At 36.5% G+C, this 18,900-nt stretch overlaps 1 protein-coding gene across 1 annotated transcript; it reads left to right on the top strand.

The window, feature by feature from the left end:
• The first annotated feature begins 6,104 nt into the window (after positions 1-6,104).
• Positions 6,105-18,847, top strand: LOC122416763 (uncharacterized PE-PGRS family protein PE_PGRS54-like). The gene is made up of 7 exons (XM_043429809.1): positions 6,105-6,183; positions 6,766-6,867; positions 6,940-7,095; positions 7,170-7,548; positions 14,087-15,022; positions 15,101-18,091; positions 18,163-18,847. Exons 1-7 carry the CDS (start codon positions 6,124-6,126, stop codon positions 18,405-18,407), a joined length of 4,869 nt encoding a protein of 1,622 aa, XP_043285744.1. The 5' UTR covers positions 6,105-6,123; the 3' UTR covers positions 18,408-18,847.
• Positions 18,848-18,900: the final 53 nt, after the last annotated feature.

The following is an 18,900-nucleotide window of genomic DNA, read 5'->3' as shown; positions in this document are numbered from 1 at the left end:
TCTTGGATTAATAACAACAAATTGGTTGATGAACAACTAATGGATGACCAGAAGTTGATCATCAATTGCTGCCGTTGCAAGACAGTGCTGGCTGAGCCTAGGCTGATGAGCGGATACCGATTGTATATTTAACAATATAGCAGGTACAGATTTTAAAAAATAAGGCGAGCAGTATTAACCCGAGGTATGGGACAATGATGGCCTCCAACGGTTGGCTGCCAGTCATGAACCGACACCGGCCCAAGCGTGGGCGATTGTCGGGTCCCAATGCTCAAATTCTTCATTGGCTATAAGCGTGGGCAAATATGCTGGCCCATGCTCGGGCCCAACGTCGAGTCCCAACGGTTGGCTGCCAGTTATAAACCGACACCGGCCGAGAGTTGGCTGGTTGTCGGGTCCCAATGCCCAAGTTTAGCATTGACTAAACGTGGGCAAACATGCTGGCCCGTACTCGGGCCCAACGCTGAGTCCCAACGGTCGTTTACCCAGTATCGAGCCAAGCATCGGCCATATGGTAAGCATCGGCAATTTTTTCACGGGTTATAGCCTTTTTTCGACGAGAAATTTTGCTCGAAAATCGACCTTCTTCGAAAATTCTTGAAAAACGGCAAAAAAACAGTGGTGTTGTCCCTTAAGGCTTCGGAATCATGGCAACAAGCAACAAACTACCTTAGCGACATTTTTTTCCTGGACTGATGTTCATGAGGTCGAGAAACAAACACTTCGATTTTGAGGTTAGGAACGGGATCCGTATATGACAGCTGTGCGAGACTGCTGCCAACCCAAGCATATTATCATGGGTCATTATTTATCTTGTTGCCGGTTCGTCTTGCAATAATTGATCTCTAACAAATTATCGAAAATAATGCCATAAACGAATAGAAATAATTCCTGTAACCATTACTTTGTCAAAAATGCATATTCTTTTAAATTGATATGGATTTTTTTCTCGAAAAATTACATCAAATACCCTCTATAATTTTTTTTTTCACTTTTCATCACTACGCCCATTATAGATTGAATATCTAATGACATTCCATATAGTGTTTGTTAGAAGTTTCTTCGGTTCACGAGATCGAGGGGTTTTACTCGTTTAAGTCTTTTTTTTCTACGGCGATCCAATAGTTCTTGCGCTAGTGTGTTGGGATGTTTTTGCAGCCTTTCCATGTATCTTTTGCTGAGTTGTTGGAGGTTTTCTTTTATGTGCGTCACTTATAGGTCATTGTGGATTGATTTATTGCTCACGTACCATGGTGCGTTGGCAATCGTCCTTAGAGCTTTAGATTGAAATCTCTGAAATTTCGACGATAATTTGAGGACAAACAGTTGGTAATAATTCAGCGGTTCCGTGCATACGTACACATAGGGCTCCCCCCTCACGCTTCACCCCCGACGGCTAAACCGGGGAACAACCTTAAGGAGGGTGGCTACGTTCGTCAAATTGATAAGAAATTGATCAAATTTGGTGATAATGTTCTTCAACATCAAGTGCGAAGACACAATTTTTTTCAAAATTTCCTTCTGCTTAGTGATCGAGTAATTACGCATTAAAGCAGATTTCTTATGCCCGGAATGTATACCTTATATATATGGAAACGCTATGCTCCAACCGCTATCAACCAAAACCGATAAGTCGACCCGCAAGAAAAAAAAACAAAATTGCAAATTGCTTCCTCAAGATGGTCAAGATGCACGGTACTCAAGATGCACGATGCTCAAAGCTTACTTGAGGTGCTATATTTTTCATTTTGGCTTCCTCATGGAGTAAGCTTTGAGAATCGTGCATCTTGACCATCTTGAGGAAGTAATTTGTAAATTTTAATTTGCAGCATTTTTTTTTGTATACAAGGAAATAAAAGGAAACGAACATAAATTTGTCTCTTTGTTTAAATCCATAAAAAAAAACTGAATGACGAGCCATCAGAAAAAACAGTTTGCAACTTTCAATTTTCATTGTTTTTCTATTTATATTTAGATTAAATAATTCCGACAACTTTGCTGGAAAGTATAGAGAAGTACACGATATCTTACAAAATTTCCAAAAATTAAAGCGGTTCGACGATTTTTTGAAAAACTCATATTTTCGTAAAATTCAAAAAATCATAAAATTTAAACTGGTCAACCGATATTCCCCAAATTCAATACCAACCTTCCTATTATGATAGTCTATTTATATAAAAAAAAAAATTATTAATAAATCTTAAAATTTTCGGAAGTTAGAGTGTCGACACCCTTTTCATGAAAATTTCAAAACGTCGTAGAATTCGTACTTTTTGACGAATTCTGACAAAATTATCAGAGAATAAAGAGTTTATATAAATTTAATCTCTGTGCAAAACGGTAGCCCTGTATCTCAAATTGTTTTCGAGTTATAAGCGTTTGAATTATGCAATGCCATAACACACACACACGCACGCACACATCCGGACATTTTCTCTAGATGTGATTTTTCGATGTTTTGGGGCATTTTGAGCACATTGACATTGAACACTAAAAAAAAAAAAATTTCATCATCACATTAGCTTCCTCTATGAGGAAGCAAAAATATGATTTTCTCCTTGATCAAGTATCTGACCCCACAAAAGTAGTTCAATCATTAGTTGCTCATCAAAGGACATCTTCTTAAAAAGAAACTCATCTGATTCACTTTCTCAACCCGGAAAATTTCGTGGAGAACATTTGAGTCACAAGACCATTGTGGTTGAGAGTTGAGACATGTGGTAAGGAATTTATATCTGGTCAAGAGATATTCTTTAAATAAAAAATTCAAACTAATTCTCCTGTATACATTAGGGCGATTCAAAAAAAATTTTTTTTTGTTTTCTATTGCAAACAGACTTAAAAGTTTTTTTTGGTGTAAAAAGACTCCAGTTAAAATTTGAGCCCTTAATATTAATATTTAAATAGTCCGCATCTCACTTTTCTATTTTCCATAAGAATAATATTGGAAATTTTTTTTTGCTCATTTTGATATTTAGTGCAAGCCCATCGTGTGTCATATAAAAAATGTCTTCACTTATTCTTGTAGAAAATCGCACACTCTACAAAAAAGGTCTCTTATGATTTTTCGTTAAACCCAATAGTTTAAAATTTATTAGAGATCAAAGTTCGATCTATCGCAAATTTGTCCGTTTTTAGTACATTATAGCAGATTTTATGGTTTTATTGGAAAAGATTGGCGAAAAATTTGTGTTTATCTTAACTCTTAACTTTCAGTATTTGATGAAAATCATATTTTAAAAAAATACACACTGAGGAACATCAATATCTATTTTTACAAGAATCAACAAACTAAACTACTTCATCCACAACTGCACCGAGTAGAAAAATAGTTATATTACCGATAATAGGGTCTAAAAGTTTTTTTTTAATCGGCACATTGATTATGAGACAACTCGATTGCTCAACTATAATTTTGAAAATTGATTTTAACCATAATAGTTTTTAAAACATGTATAAAACTATAAGAAAACAAGAACAATTAAATGCAGAATGTTACTTAACGAAATTTTTTTTACATAAAAAATTTTATAAATTTCTACTAATAAATTTTTCTAAACTATTCGATTTTTTTTTGGATTACTGTAAAAAATTCTTCATGAACATTTTCTAAGAGACCGAGTTCAAGGACCATAAAGTTTTTACTGTACTGTACTGAAAACGGTTAAATTTGCGATAAATTGAATTTTGAACTCTAATAACTTTTAAACTATTAGGTTTAACGAAAAATCATGACAGACCTTTTTTTCAGAGTGTGCGATTTTCTACAAGAACAAGTGGAGACATTTTTTATATGACACACGATAGGCTTGCAGTGCAAAACAGAAATTTCCAATGTTATTCTTATGGAAAATAGAAAAGTGCGATGCGGACTAATTAAATATTAATATTAAGGGCTCAAATTTTAACTGGAGTCTTTTTACACCAACAAAAAACTTTTAAGCCTGTTTGCAATCGACAACAAAAAGAAAATTTTTTGAATCGCCCTAGTATACATATACAAGGGGTATTATTGTGCATCAGTAAATGAAAAATATTTTCCACAATAAATATGTTCAAGCTTCTAAAATAACCCCCCCCCCCCCCCCCGCCGTTTTTATTGCAATTACGGCAATTTCTACTTGTCATTTCTTCCAGCGAAGAAATTCTATTTCCATATAAGAACTAACCTATACTTTTATTGAGAACATCAAACTGATGATGAATCGCATTCGAATCAATTTTCAACCGGGTTTTGCCGTACAATTTCGTTTTTTTATGTTTAATTTTTATTTGGATGAATAGTGATGGGCTGGACAAGTACTTTTAACACATATTTAAACATAATTTGTACCGATGTAAAATCGACGTCGAATATTGTGAATAATACCAGGGGATCCTGAAAATCTGAGAAGAATCGATTTTCTCACAAGTCTCTGCCACCATAGAGTAACAAATTACTATACCTTTGATGTGTGTTTTTTTTTTATTTAAACGATTCTTGAAACAATTTCATAATGTTAAAACTCGAAATTACTAATAAAACGCTTGTTCTCCGATTAATATCATAAATTTAAGTGCTGCACGTAACTCAAGTGGTAACTTTTTTGATCCATAAGAACTTTCTCAAGTTCCTGATGGTACTCGTAGGAATAAATATTCTGAATTATCATTAAATACTTGGCCTCGAATTGATATCATAAGTTTTAAGGCTGGACGTAACTTAGATGGAAATTTTTTTCAATTGATTTTTTCAAATCTTTCATTTTGATTTTTTTTTATTTCATACGTTTTATTAGAATTTTTTAACACTTCAAAAAATAATTACAGATTTGTATTTTTTTTATTTTATGTTTTTTCATGATTTGTGAGATTTTTTTCGAATTTTTGTGTGGTCATATATGTTGAAAAGAAATGCCTGGCGCTTCCGTTTGATTGAATCATTGTGTTTTCTACTCCAATTCAAAAACGTTTCAATTGAAAATTTCTATTCGCTGCGATTGCTACACAACAAATAAGCAAAATAATGTTAAAACATCATCACACGTGTGGGGCACAGAAAACACAGAAAAATTGAGTCACGTATACATTTCCAACGTTATACATTTTTGGATAAAGTTAATTTCATTTATTTAATTTTATTTATTTAATCAAATGCGAATCAAGCAAAGTGTCAACAATTTATTACAAAAAATTCGCTTTGCCAACTCCCTTTTCCTTTGCAGACCAGAAACCGCCAAACAGCGACGTCCTGAAAGAAAGATTACTTTTTCAAAAAGTATAGATACACATGATTGAAATTTTAAAAAGTGGGTAAAATGGTCGAAGCAGCAAATATGAGTCCTTGATCAACAGCATAATAATTTGGTACATAAGGATACGAAAAAAAACTAGTCACATAAAATCATGAAAAATATTAATGGGATAGATAAAAAATGGTTACAGGGTCAAATGTGTGAAAAAGAATGATCTAAGCTGGCTATTCCGAGATAGTCAAGTCTTTAATAGGCGAGTGCGTTGTGAAAGATCTCTATGAACAACAACGTATCGCTGTCTTTGGCAAATCGATCGGAATAAATAATTGGGGCATCGTAAGGTGGAGGGAAGTGAGGAAGAAGAGAGACCAAAGCAATAACTTCGAATCGATGCCAATGCCCTGACAAATAAGACTTATCGATGAACCGATTGGGAGCTCTCAATTTGAACGAGTGTGAAATGAAAGTACAAACAAGTTTTGTGACGTTATGTGTGCAATACAAATTTCTAATGTACCATGTAATGATATGTAATTACCGTCGAGAATCCTATGGGACGAAATGATGATTTAGGAAAGCGAGAGATAGAAGAGTCAGAGAAAGAGATATAGAAGCATTTTATGTATAAACGTAAAAAAATCAGTGGGATAGTATATTAGTAAGGGGTTTTTAGAATCGACCTCGTGCTATCAGCGTCAGTTCGATATCCTCTCCAAGTGCTTACGGAACATCGCGACTGCGGGCAGTGCTCCAAAACTCAGTGTCTTGTGGTGCCTGAGTGATTCGACATCGAGAAGAGTGGGATTTACTTGGGGATACCTCGCAATAACGAGGCTCAGTGTACCCTGAACGACACTCAATTGAGGAAAATATCCTACAAACAATCAACATGTGGTGGAAAACTATGATTATCTCATTGCTATTGATCGACGTTTTGGCGAAACGTCCTGTAAGTTTGTTTATTTTTCTATCGTTCATTAATAATAGCCCACAGTCTCATTCAATAGATAATTGATAATTAGACATAATTAGATAATTGATTGACAAATAATAAATAATTGATTTAATAGATTGAATCACTTATTTATGCACAAATTGCGATATAGCGCACTGATGAGCTACGTAAAAAAAACAAACAAATCAGAATTTTCGATTTTTAAATAGGATCTACTACGGGAAACTCCATGAAGAAGCGTAATTGCTAAAATCATCGGATTCAATTAGTTTCTTACTCAAATAATAACTTTTTTCGGCCACTTGACGACATCAAAATTCGTGTCATTTTATAGGTCAAATGGCTAAAATTATTTGTCGTAATTCTTTCAATGCGCCGCGATAAGCATGCGACTAAAAAAAGATTCGTCTCTATTCACATTTGATGGATCAGAGTTCATGTGATAAAGCAATTACGATTAGGAAGACCCGTCAATTTAATTTAATAACGAGTGCAAGCGGCGCTCGATTTGTTTATTCTTATGGTATGAACATTCATGGAAAAAAAGAAACAAAAGAGAAGCCGTATTAATTACAGGAAAGAACAAAATTCGACCAATCGTCTATTGATATAAGAAGGGAGTTTCGAGTACAAACGAGAAGCCACCAAGCATCTTACACTTTGAAAGATTTTGAAACGGTGAGATAAAATCGCAATATATAATCTAAAAAAATCGACGAAATGTATTTAAATTTCGCGATGAAATCATAGGGTTATGCAGCATACAGAAATCCTGAACAGGCAACATGTTACTTGGAAAAGATGCGACACAAGGGCGGAACTGGAGGCGATTTCTCGAGCAATTTTGAAGATTATTTTCCGCCGAGAGTGCTCTACGCTTCAGCCTTAAATATGACAAAAAATGAGGTGAATATGCATAGAAAAACATGTTCATGAATATGGCACGGTTCTGTCAGTAATTGATGTGATATTTGAAAAAGGTATGGCATTTAGCTGGTAGTCGAATCATCACTTTCTGCAAAGATTTAACGATGAATCTGTTGCAAGAGAGCAAACCGGTACCTGCAAAAACTTCGAACACATTTTACAATGAAATACCAGAAGACGAAAACTACGTAGTAAAAAAGAAAAATAAACCGACCACTATATTCGAGCGTGCCGAACAAGAAATAACCAGAGAAGATGGTGATCAATTTAATAAAGCTCTAGTCATTAGAGAAAAACGCCAGTTGCCTTCATTGCGACCTCAAAGATTCCGAGGACAGACACAGTCGCAGTATTTGAATCTTGGTTCCGAAGGACAAAAGGAAGGAAAAGCAGAGGCTGAGGCAACAGATTATTCGTCCAGAGCTGTAGTCAGTAAGTTATTTCCTACGCTTTAAATCGTTATCGTATAATAAGAGTTAAAATAATGATGAGTCATTTTATTTTCCAACTTTGCCAGTGGTATATTTTGATTCCAATTGGAGTCAGAATTTTATAGTAATTTCACTCGCTGCACAGAAGTAAATAGAAAATAATCAGTCCTCGACAGGCGGAGAATTTCGTAAAAATAGTATAATTCAACCGGATTTCCGTTTGGAGTGAAAAACTATTTTTTTCTCAAAAGTAGAAGGTTCAAGAAGAAAAATACCGCTTCATACGAACCTTTGAACCTCATAGAGTTCGCATGAAAAAATCATGAAAATTACTAAAAAAATAATTTTTTAAGAATTTCGAAAAATTTTGCAGCGGTCAAAATTTCATGAATGGACTTCAAATTTGAGGGATTATCTTGCTTTATAATCTACACTACTGGTCAAAAGATTCCGGACAAAAATCTGTAAAAGTTCCCGCGCTCTTTTTTGTGCCACGATGCCGGTAGTGAATGTATCTGGATGCAACAAGGTGCATTTTAAAGAGGAGACATTAGGCTTCAATAAGATTTTTTTGAAAAGTCTCTACGACTTTTTTTTACGTGTACTACGTCATTTTGAAAACGTTCATTTTTCGGCATTATTTTTTTCGTTTTCAGCTGGACCGCGTTTTGAGATAAAATTCTTGGTACTTGATTCTGCGAGTGAACCCTTCAAGCCTCCGCTTTAATTTTGTTTTTGAAAAAGTTTAATACAATTTTTTTTCGCAGAGTTATCTCGTTTTTAGCAAAAAAATAGACAAATTTCAAAAATTGCCGTGTACCACGAGAACTATTAGATTTCCAAGGATGTTTCAAGAGTAAAAAAAGTTGCATCTGGGATTGCTTTAGTCGCTGAAAATTTTATGGATATTTTTCAAAAATTTTTTTTTTTTATATCAATTATTTAGTGGAACCTCCAGTGCATTGATTGTCATAAATCGCAAACGATGGAGTTTTTGATACAACATTAAGAGAGACAGCAGTTTCACTATATCATTTCGAGTTTATTAAAATTTTTTCGGATTTTTTTGCAAATTTTTTGGTCCGCAAATTTTTACGTTTTTTATCTTTATTGGAGTACGTTTCTTTAGAGCATTCCATAGCATCTCTAATCACTCGTTATAAAGTGCAAGGATCTTTGCGAGTCTTACTGAAAGAGGACTTGCGAAGGCAGCGAAGCATTTTCGTCGAAACAAAAATTTCAATTTTTTAACATAGTAATGGACGAGAATTTTTATCATTTTGACGAAATAGGGAGTTGCATAAATTTATAAATATTCAAATATTATTCTATTAATGTCATATTAAAAAAGATCCTTGCACTCCGTAACTAACGATTGGAGATGCTATGGAACGTTCTAGGGTAACGAACTGAAATATACATAAAAAACCTAAAAATTTGCGGAACAGAAAAATTGGCAAAAAAATCCGAAAAAATATTAATAAATTCGAAATGATAAAGTGAAACTACTTTCTCTCTTAAAGTTGTATAAAAACCCCCATCGTTTTCGATTTATGACTATCAATGCACTTGAGATTCCACTGAAAAATTAATAAAAAAAAAAATTTTTTGAAAAAAAATCTAAAAAAATTTCGGCGACTTAAACAATTCCAGACGCAACTTTTTTCACTCTTGAAACATCCTTTGAAATCTCTCGCGGTACACGGCAATTTTTGAAACTTGTCTCTTTTGCTAAAAACGAGATAACTCTGCGAAAAAAAATCGTATTAAACTTTTTAAAAAACAAAATTAGAGCTGAGGCTTGTGTCTTGAAGGGCTCACTCGCTGAATCAAGGACCAAGAATTTTATCTCAAAACGCGGTCCAGTTAAAAACGAAAAAAATAATGCCGAAAAACGAACATTTTCAAAATGACATAATACACGTAAAAAAAGTCGTAGAGACTTTTCAAAAAAATCAAATTAAAGCCTAATGCCTCCTCTTTAAAATGCGCTTTGTTGCATCCAGATACATTCACTACCGACATCATGGTAGAAAAATGAGCGCGGGAACTTTTCCAGATTTTTGTCCGGAAACTTTTGACCGGTACTTTCTGGAAAAAATTGGCCGCCAAATCACTTACCCAAGCGCGCAGGCCTCGGCGTAGGCTACGGTCGAAAAGTAATGGATCTGCCCATATATATATTTTTGAAATTTTGATATTCAGAAATTTACATTATATCTGCGAAAGTTCAGCCATCAAGCAACAGCGAATGTTCCGCAAGGGTAGTACTTTATCATGAATTAATTATATCAGAATGATTGAAAAATACTTTTTCGAAAATTTTCTCCTCCATATACGTGCAAATCATTTAGGAAAAAACTTTTAATTTTTGTTGGAACATATATTCAACATGATAATTCTAAATTGGCTTTTATAAGGATTTATTCGACTTATCTTGATATTTTTAACGCAGAAAAAGAAACACCCTGAGAGCGTCACTAAAAAACTTGAATGTAACGAGTTGGTCTAGAGTATTAATAATTCATTCAACATAGTAAGGGTATAGTGGAACGGGTCGAAGTGCACTAAATAAAAAAAACGCTAAATAGATTTTGAAAAAGGTTAAAAATTGATTTTTTTTTGTAGTTCTCCAGCAAAATATAATTCAGGAAAAAAACATTTCAAGCTTTATTACATTGGTCCCTTACCAATGTAAATGTGTGTAGTAATTTTTCTTAATTTTTCAAAAGTATCTCGAAACCACTGAAAAAGTGGTCTAAAAAAATTCGAACTCATTCAAGTATCAGGATTGATTCCATGTAATAAAAAAGTGGGTGTGTGCTTCAGACCACATCAGAGAAGTGAAAACTTCATCAGGGCGAGATTAATAACAATACGAAATACGACTGTTTCTTTAACCTTCTATATATTCGTAAAGTTATACCATTCACAACATATATAATCATAAATGTGTAAAAATCACTCAGATAAATTGCGCTCTGATAGATTGTTCTTTTTATCGTACTCTAAAAATGAAACAATTCGTTTGTGGTAACTACATTATGAAATAAATATCTTTGATTGAAAATTTACTAAATATTTCAAAGAAACTGCATTGATTATTATTCTATATTTGTAGTTATGCTTTCACTAGTATTTGTAGTTATGCTTTATATCAGTAATTGTGCTTTTATTTCAATCATTCGACATGATGAAATCTAATGTTGATATCAAAAATCTACTAACGGCTTTGATGTGCCTTCTACAAAATTAATACAATATTCTACGTCGATTTTGGATCGGGACAAATTATGTTTAAATATGTGTTAAAAGTACTTATCCGGCCCATCACTTTTCATTTAAATTTTTCATTCAAATAAAAATCAGGGCCCTTCTAGGACTGATGGATCATAAGTATGCATACAGAGGGCATTGAGAAAGTTATTTTCAAGTAATTTTTACTTAATTGCGTTAAATTAATAACAAATGCAAATGAATTCTCCTGTAATATACAAGAGATATTACTGTGCATCGATAAGTGAAAAAAATTTTGCACAATAAATATGTTTAAGCTTCTAGAATGACCCCCCAGTTTATATTACAATGACGGCAATTTTTACTTCTCATTTCTTCCAACGAAATAATTCTATTCGGTATAAGAACTAAGCTATACTTTTATTGAAAACATTAAACGGATAATAAATCTCATTTCAGTAAGTTTTCAACCGGATTCTGCCGTACAATTTCGTTATTTTATGATTGACCTTTATTTGAATGAAAAATTTAAATGAAAAGTGATAGGCCAGACAAATACTTTTAACACATAATTTGTACCGATCCAAAATCGACGTAGAATATTGTCAATAATACCAGGGGATCCAGAAAGTCTGACGGGAATCGATTATCTTCTAAATCTCTGCCACCATAGAGTAACAAATTACAATACCTTTGATGTGATTTTTTTATTATTTGAGCGCTCTATAGAACAATTTCATTCAAACTCGGAATTGCTAATAAAACGCTTGTTCTCCGATCGATATCATAAATTTTAGGGCTGTACGTAACTCAAATAGTAACTTTTTTGATTCATTAGAATTCTCTCAAGTTCCTGATGGTTCCCCATAAGAATGAATATTCCAAATTACCCTTAAATACTTGGCCTCGAATCGATATCATAAATTTTAATGCTGCACGTAACTTAGATGGAATTTTTTGTCAATATTGATTAAGCTTTTAGAATAAGATAAAAAGAATGAGGCATCGGTATGAAATTTTTTTCGAATTGTTTTGTTGAAATTATTTACACTTAGTTTTTTAATTTTTTTTGTTGAATTTTCTTTACACTTTTCGTGATATGATCAGGAAACAAGGGACCATCAATGTACTTGTTCCAAACTTTTTTTCCCTAGAAGAACTTTTGGGATTTTATATCACGTCTTTTTTCTCAAAAGTTCAGTAATCTTGTTTTTCGGGTTAAATTAAGCTGAGCTAACTACAATCACACTAAGTTCAAAGAATAAAAATGAAAACTCTATAATTTGCGATCAGAAAGTTGAAAATTCGATCGAAGCAATCTTTGAAAAAATGTTTACATACGAGATAAAAGTGCTCGTCACATCGATATATTCTTGTACCTTCTTACCTTTTTTTTTGCAAAATTAAAAAAAAATATTAGCTATTAGTAGGCAAGAATTTCAACATTTTTTATAAAGTTGTAATAGTAAAAAAGTCTTTTTTACTTCGTGTAATTTGCTATTGATGAGCTCAAGAATCAAAATCAACAGTGTGTGGAATGCAGAATTTGGTTGATTTATCAAGGAATGCTCTGTCATACATGCTGGAATAAATGAAATTTTCGTAAATAATGTTTTATTAATTTCTTATTAAATATCAAATTTTATTGAATAACGTTTTTTTTTCATTTCTCATTAAATATCAAACGAGAAGACGCATTGAGACGAATAATTAAAATCAACAATTTAAACCATGGATGTTTGTTTCGGGTGTCGAATGTTTGAAATTTGTCTAAAAACTCTTATTAACGTTGAAAATACCGTATAATGGGTATATTAGTGGATAATATTATCCACTAATGCTGTGGAATTGTAATATATTTGGCATTTTTTCACGGTTTGAAATCATTTTCATTGCGAGGTTTGAGAATTTTTGTTCACATTTTTCGAGGTTTAATGCAAAATCGGGCGATCATCAATTTACTTGTCCGAATTTTTTCCCGAGAGGGGATTTTTATGGTTTGGTATCAAATCTTTTTTCTGTGGTAGTTCTAAACGCTACGTTTCCTAATATCGTTTTTAAAAGTTTTTGAATGATTTTATGTAATGTTGAAAAAAAATTTCTTGAATGATTTTCGTCAAGCTTTGTGCAATTTATAACGGTTTGATATTCTTCGATTGTTTAAAATGATTCCTTAATTTTTCAATGATTTCGAATGTTTCCACAATTTTGTGAGATTAAAATCATTTTCCATAAGGTTTATGAATATTTCGTATCATTAGAGAATTTTTCCGCGTTATTTATAAATAATTTTGTTTTGAATTTTTTGGATGAAATCATTGTAAATAAAAAAGATATGAAAGCTTTTTAATAAAACAAATGTGTTCGTTGATTTTCCTCAAAATTTGATAGAAAAAGAGATAGAGAAAAAAAAACATAATACTCACCAAGTTCAACAGAATTGACAATTTTCAGATATTATGTATGAAGTCTCTGTCGAACCGGCCAATTTTTTTTGACCATCTCAGATCTACCTCATAACTGGTTATATCAAAGTACTATTAAAAGGCACTCCATGTGAATTTTTTCAGATTTTTAAATTCATAATTTCAGAAAATACCGTTTTTTTTCAAATGAATATATCTCGGAAACTCGATGTGACTGAAAAAAAAACGTTTTCACATAAAAGTTGTAGTTTCATATTTTATTCAGAAACAGCCATTTTTTTTCTGGCTGAAAAAATTACAGAGTTTTTCAATTTGTTTGGCGATATCGTAAAACAATCGCCAGAGATAGATCAGATATGATCAGTACTTTGAGGGCTACTTCTCTGTAACATTTTATCTGCCTCACACTGTACATGGTTTAATCTCAGAAAGCGATATCTTTTCTATCCTGATAACCGTACCTGTTCATTCATCTCTGTATCTCAGTTTTACGTTACTTACCTTCCTCTTGTTTCTTGTGTGTCAACGGAAATTTGATGTATGCGATTTGCCTTGTGCGAATTACTGAACAGTCGTAATTAGTTTTCTATTAGTTTTTACGTATAATTTTCTAAAAAGTAATAAACAGTGGAACGCCTAAAATTTGATGATTTCAGTTATGTAAAATTACAGTGGTAAGAAAGTACAAATTATACACATGCATTGTATGGAAGCTTGAACATCGAAGTATTTTAAAAAATGCTTGAAAGATGTACGGATACAAGTAATTTAAGTGGGGGAAAAAAAACGACCAATTTTATTTTGCTGACATTAAACACATAATCATGCGTAATCGAAAATCCTTTGTAAGTGTATGATTTCGTGTCGGAATAACAGGCGGAAGTAATGGAATGGGTCAGGCACAGAGCATGTCGAGCGGTGGTTCGGGTTGCGAAGGATGTTCAGGGTATTCAGAACATGAAAAAAGTGACGGAGGTCCTGGAAAATTGGTGCATCAGAACACTGGAAGACCTGGCATAATCGAAGCGTTTGGACCTAATGGAATGTATCGCACTGATTCACGTCCAGTAACAGGAACATATAGAGAAACTTATCCAAGTGGTATGACATCGGGCGGTTATCCCGATACGACTCAGGAGAGGGGTTTAACTTACTATGATAATGCTCAACTTGGAACGCATCGCGGAATGATTGACCAAACTAACGTGGGAGCAAAGTATCCAGGAGGTGCGCAGTCTGTTGACAGTACAAGTCACCCAAGAGGAATGCAGCCGAATGTTGCGCCAACTTATTCTCGAGAAATGCGACCGAATATAGGGATAACCTATACTGGAGGAATTCCTACGAATGGTTACACCAGAGGGACGCAACCGAGCGAACAACGGGGAGCGGAAACGTTCTACCCCGGAGGTATACGGCCTGGTGATAGGTTCCATTACCCTGGAGGAATACCGGCTGGTAGCGGAGTGCACACGGAAAGAGCTGGAACGAATCCTAGTGGAGTAGAAATAGGAGGAACTGGGTCAACTTATACTGGAGGTGTCAGAACCGGTGGATCAGGCGCGACTTATCCCGGAGGTGTACAAACCGGCGGATCGGGCATAACTTACCCTGGAGGTGTACAAGCAGGTGGATCGGGAACTTACCCTGGAGGTGTACAAACAGGTGGATCGGGAACTTACCCTGGAGGTGTACAAGCAGGTGGATCGGGAACTTACCCTGGAGGTGTACAAACAGGTGGATCGGGAACTTACCCTGGAGGTGTACAAACAGGTGGATCGGGCACAACTTACCCTGGAAGTGTACAAACAGGTGGATCAGGTTTGCCTGATGCTGGAGGTGTACAGACAGGTGGGTCGGGCACGACTTATCCCGGGGGTGTACAAACAGGTGGATCGGGCACAATCATCCCTGGAGGCGTGCAAACTGGCGGATCAGGCACGAGTTATCCCGGAGGTGTACAAACCGGCGGATCAGACACGACTTATCCGAGGGGTGTACAAACGGGTGGGTCGGGTACGACTTACCCTGGCGGTGAACAAGCGGGTGGATCGAGAACTTACCCTGGAGGTGTACAAACAGGTGGGCCGGGCACAACTTACCCTGGAAGTGTACGGACAGGTGGATCGGGTACAACTTACCCTGGAGGTGTAAAAACAGGTGAACCAAGCGCAACTTACCTTGGAAGGGTACAAACAGGTGGATCGGGCACGATTTATCCCGGGGGTGTGCAAACAGGTGGATCAGACACGACTTATCTGAGGGGTGTACAAACAGGTGGGTCGGGAACTTACCCTGGAAGTGTACAAACAGGTGGATCGGGCACAACTTACCCTGGAAGTGTACAAACAGGTGAATCGGGCACAACTTACCCTGGAGGTGTACAAACAGGTGAACCAAGCGCAACTTACCCTGGAAGAGTACAAACAGGTGGATCGGGCACAACCTTCCCTGGAGGCATGCAAACCGGCGGATCAGACATAACTTATCCCGGGGGTACACAAACCGGCGGATCAGGCACGACTTATCCGAGGGGTGTACAAACAGGTGGGTCGGAAACTTACCCTGGAGGTATACAAACAGGTGAATCAAGCTCAACTTACCCTGGAAGGGTACAAACAGGTAGATCAGGCACGACTTATCCTGGGGGTGTACAAACAGGTGGATCGGGCACAACCTTCCCTAGAGGTGTGCAAAACGGTGGATCAGGCATAATTTATCCCGGAGGTGTACAAACAGATGGATCGGGCAGAAATTTCCCTGGAGGTGTGCAAACCGGTGGATCAGGCACAACTCACCCAGGAGGTGTTCAGACGGGCGGACCAGGCACAACTTATCCCGGAGGTGTACAAACCGATGGATCGGGCATAACTTACCCGGGAGGTATGCAACCAGGCGGATCAGGTACAATGTATCCTGGAGGTATGCAATCAGGTGGGGGAACAACATACCCTGGTGGAGCTGAACCAAGTAGAGCGACGACATATCCCAGAAGAATGCAGCCAGGCGGAGGGACAATATATTCAGGAAATCTTCAACCGGGTGACGGAACAATACATCCTGGTGGAGTACTAACAGGAAGGGATGGAACAATTTATCCCAAAGGAGCGTTATCGAGGGAAGGAACGGTTTATCCCGAAGGTGTAGTCCAATCAGGTGGAGAACTAACTTATCCTGGGGTACAACCAGGAGTAACTGAAACAAGTTATCCTAGAGGTGTACAGCCAAGCGGAGAAATAACGTATTCAGGGGGTCGACCTTATGCAGGGAGTGGACCTTATCATCCAGGTGTGCAAACCGGTGATAGTCCTCAACTCGGTGGTATAACCTATCCTGGAGGTGTGCAGCAGCAAAGTGGTTTATACCCAGCAATTCCACCAACTGGTGTTACTGTACCCACAGCAAGAACTTTCCCGGGTGGTGTGATACCTGGAAGTGGTAGAGTAGGTACATTTCCAGCTGGACCCCACTCATCATCCCAATACCCTTCGAGACAATACCCTGGGGAAGTTCCTGGTCAACCGGGTGAGTCACAATACTACGTTCAACCAATCCCCAGCACCGTTCCAAGTGATGATGGCGATTCTCACGCCTCAAGCTCCGTAAAAGAAAGTGACGAGGGAACTCAAGCAAGTGCATCAGCTGATGGTACTTTTGGTTCAGGTACAGCTCAGTCTCAGGTAAGTGGAACATATAGCGGAGGAGGATCTTTCTCCGCTCAGGCTGGGACGAGTGACGGTAAAAAAGGTGCCCAAACTCAAGTAAGTGGAGGAAAGGAAGGGGCGATCAGTAGTGCTCAAGGCAACGGCGGGCAAGGAAAAAGCCAAACTCAAGTGCAATTGAATTCGGAAACTGGTGCAACTATGACAGGAGCTCAGAGTAGTGGATGGAATCATGGGACCAATTCGCAGGTTCAAGCGAGTTCAAAAGGCGGAATGGCCGATGCTCAAGCAAATGGAGAAGGCAACACTTCGAGTCAGGCTCAGATAGGGTTTCAACCGTACGATGGTTCAGATGAGAAAATGGATACTTCGGGTAGTCCATTCAGAGGTGGAGGAACGGCGACCGCACAGAGTGGAACGTACAAAGGTCAATCGCAATCACAATTGCAAGGATCCTTTCAATACGGTATAACCTATAACGGAGCAGCACAAGCTGGTTCAGGCTCTGGTGCAGCTGCATCACGCAAACCCTTTAACTTTTCAACGACCAACCCGGAGCTTTTTAAATCTTTCAATCCCATTGAACCCATCCGAATATCACATAGTAAAGAAAAATCTACTGAAGACGAAAAGACAGAGACTGCTGGTGGTCTGCAAGGGAGTTCGAGTTCGAGAAAAACTGTAATAGCAAAACAAAATCCAATGAGAATCATAACAACTACGGGAAAACCTCATCAGGAAGAGACATATGGTTTGCCGGGAAATGAAGATTATGAGGATGAAGAATACGATGAGGATGACTACGAGGATCCACCGAGACAAGTTCAAGCGACTATTTCTGATGACACGAACAGACAATCACAATCGATAAACATCGGTAATCCGGGAGGACACTACGATATCAGCGTTACGCAGGATTCAACGAAGGCGCACGAAGGTGACCTTTTCGAGGCTGGTACTTCGCTAGCTGGTTACACTATCCCTCCGGGAATTAGGGGGCGAGTTGAAGCGGTATCTGGAGATCACACTATGGCACAAGGTAAAGGAAATTCGCAGGCACAAACTGTCAGTCTAATTCCATCGACTGACCAAGGAATTACGAATTCTCCAGAGAGCACAATGAAATCAACGCAACCTCTTTATTCACGTAATCCGTATCCTCAACCAATGGACAAGAGTTCGTCACAACACTATTACGGCAGCCGAGATACACAGCTAAGTAAGTGAAAAACGTTGTGTCCTCATGATTGCTATGGACCTCAATATTTATTTTAATTTTAAAAATTTCAGTTCCAGGCAATACACGATCAATTTCAACTGCACCGATGAAGCCAAATTACTATACGGTAACCAACAGTGTAGCTGGGAAAATGGATAATACGCGAAGGAAATACGAACACCGTTATTACACAAAAAGTTCCACCTGCGGTTATTTCACGTTTTCTTGTAACATCGTTCATGGCTCGAATGGACGAACAAAAATTTGTAAACCGAAAATGCCCACTTATTCTGACGGCACACCGATGAAATGTTGATAGAAGCTATATTTTCATAGAAACCCTGTATCAAAAACTTAGCGAGATGTCGAGACCAAGTCATCAGAAAATTCCAATTTTTAAGATATAAACATACGTATTTTCGCATTATGCTACGAATCTCGTCATAACTACGTTTAAATTTTTAACAATCATGATCGCTCAAATAAAATCACAAGACGGGATTAGACATTAATAAGGATGACAAACTGATATAAATCCAAACTTACTGATAAATTTGAACGAACACTACATCAACATGGGGAGTATATATATACGAATATTAGTGGTTCATAAAGTACAGTATAATCTGTATCAAGATTATTGTAGTTGACATTGCTGGCTATCTTTTCGAACAAGTTCTACAATGTTTATTTATTTTATGGAACACCCTGAATGTAGTTATTGCGGAATCATGTAAACTATACCGAAACCCTATACTCGTACATAAATATCTTATTTTCGTGATTGTTAATGAGGAAATATACTCTCC

Source organism: Venturia canescens, chromosome 10, assembly GCF_019457755.1.
Source record: "Venturia canescens isolate UGA chromosome 10, ASM1945775v1, whole genome shotgun sequence".
NCBI classification, from domain to species: domain Eukaryota; kingdom Metazoa; phylum Arthropoda; class Insecta; order Hymenoptera; family Ichneumonidae; genus Venturia; species Venturia canescens.
This window is presented reverse-complemented; position numbering and strand designations above follow the sequence as displayed.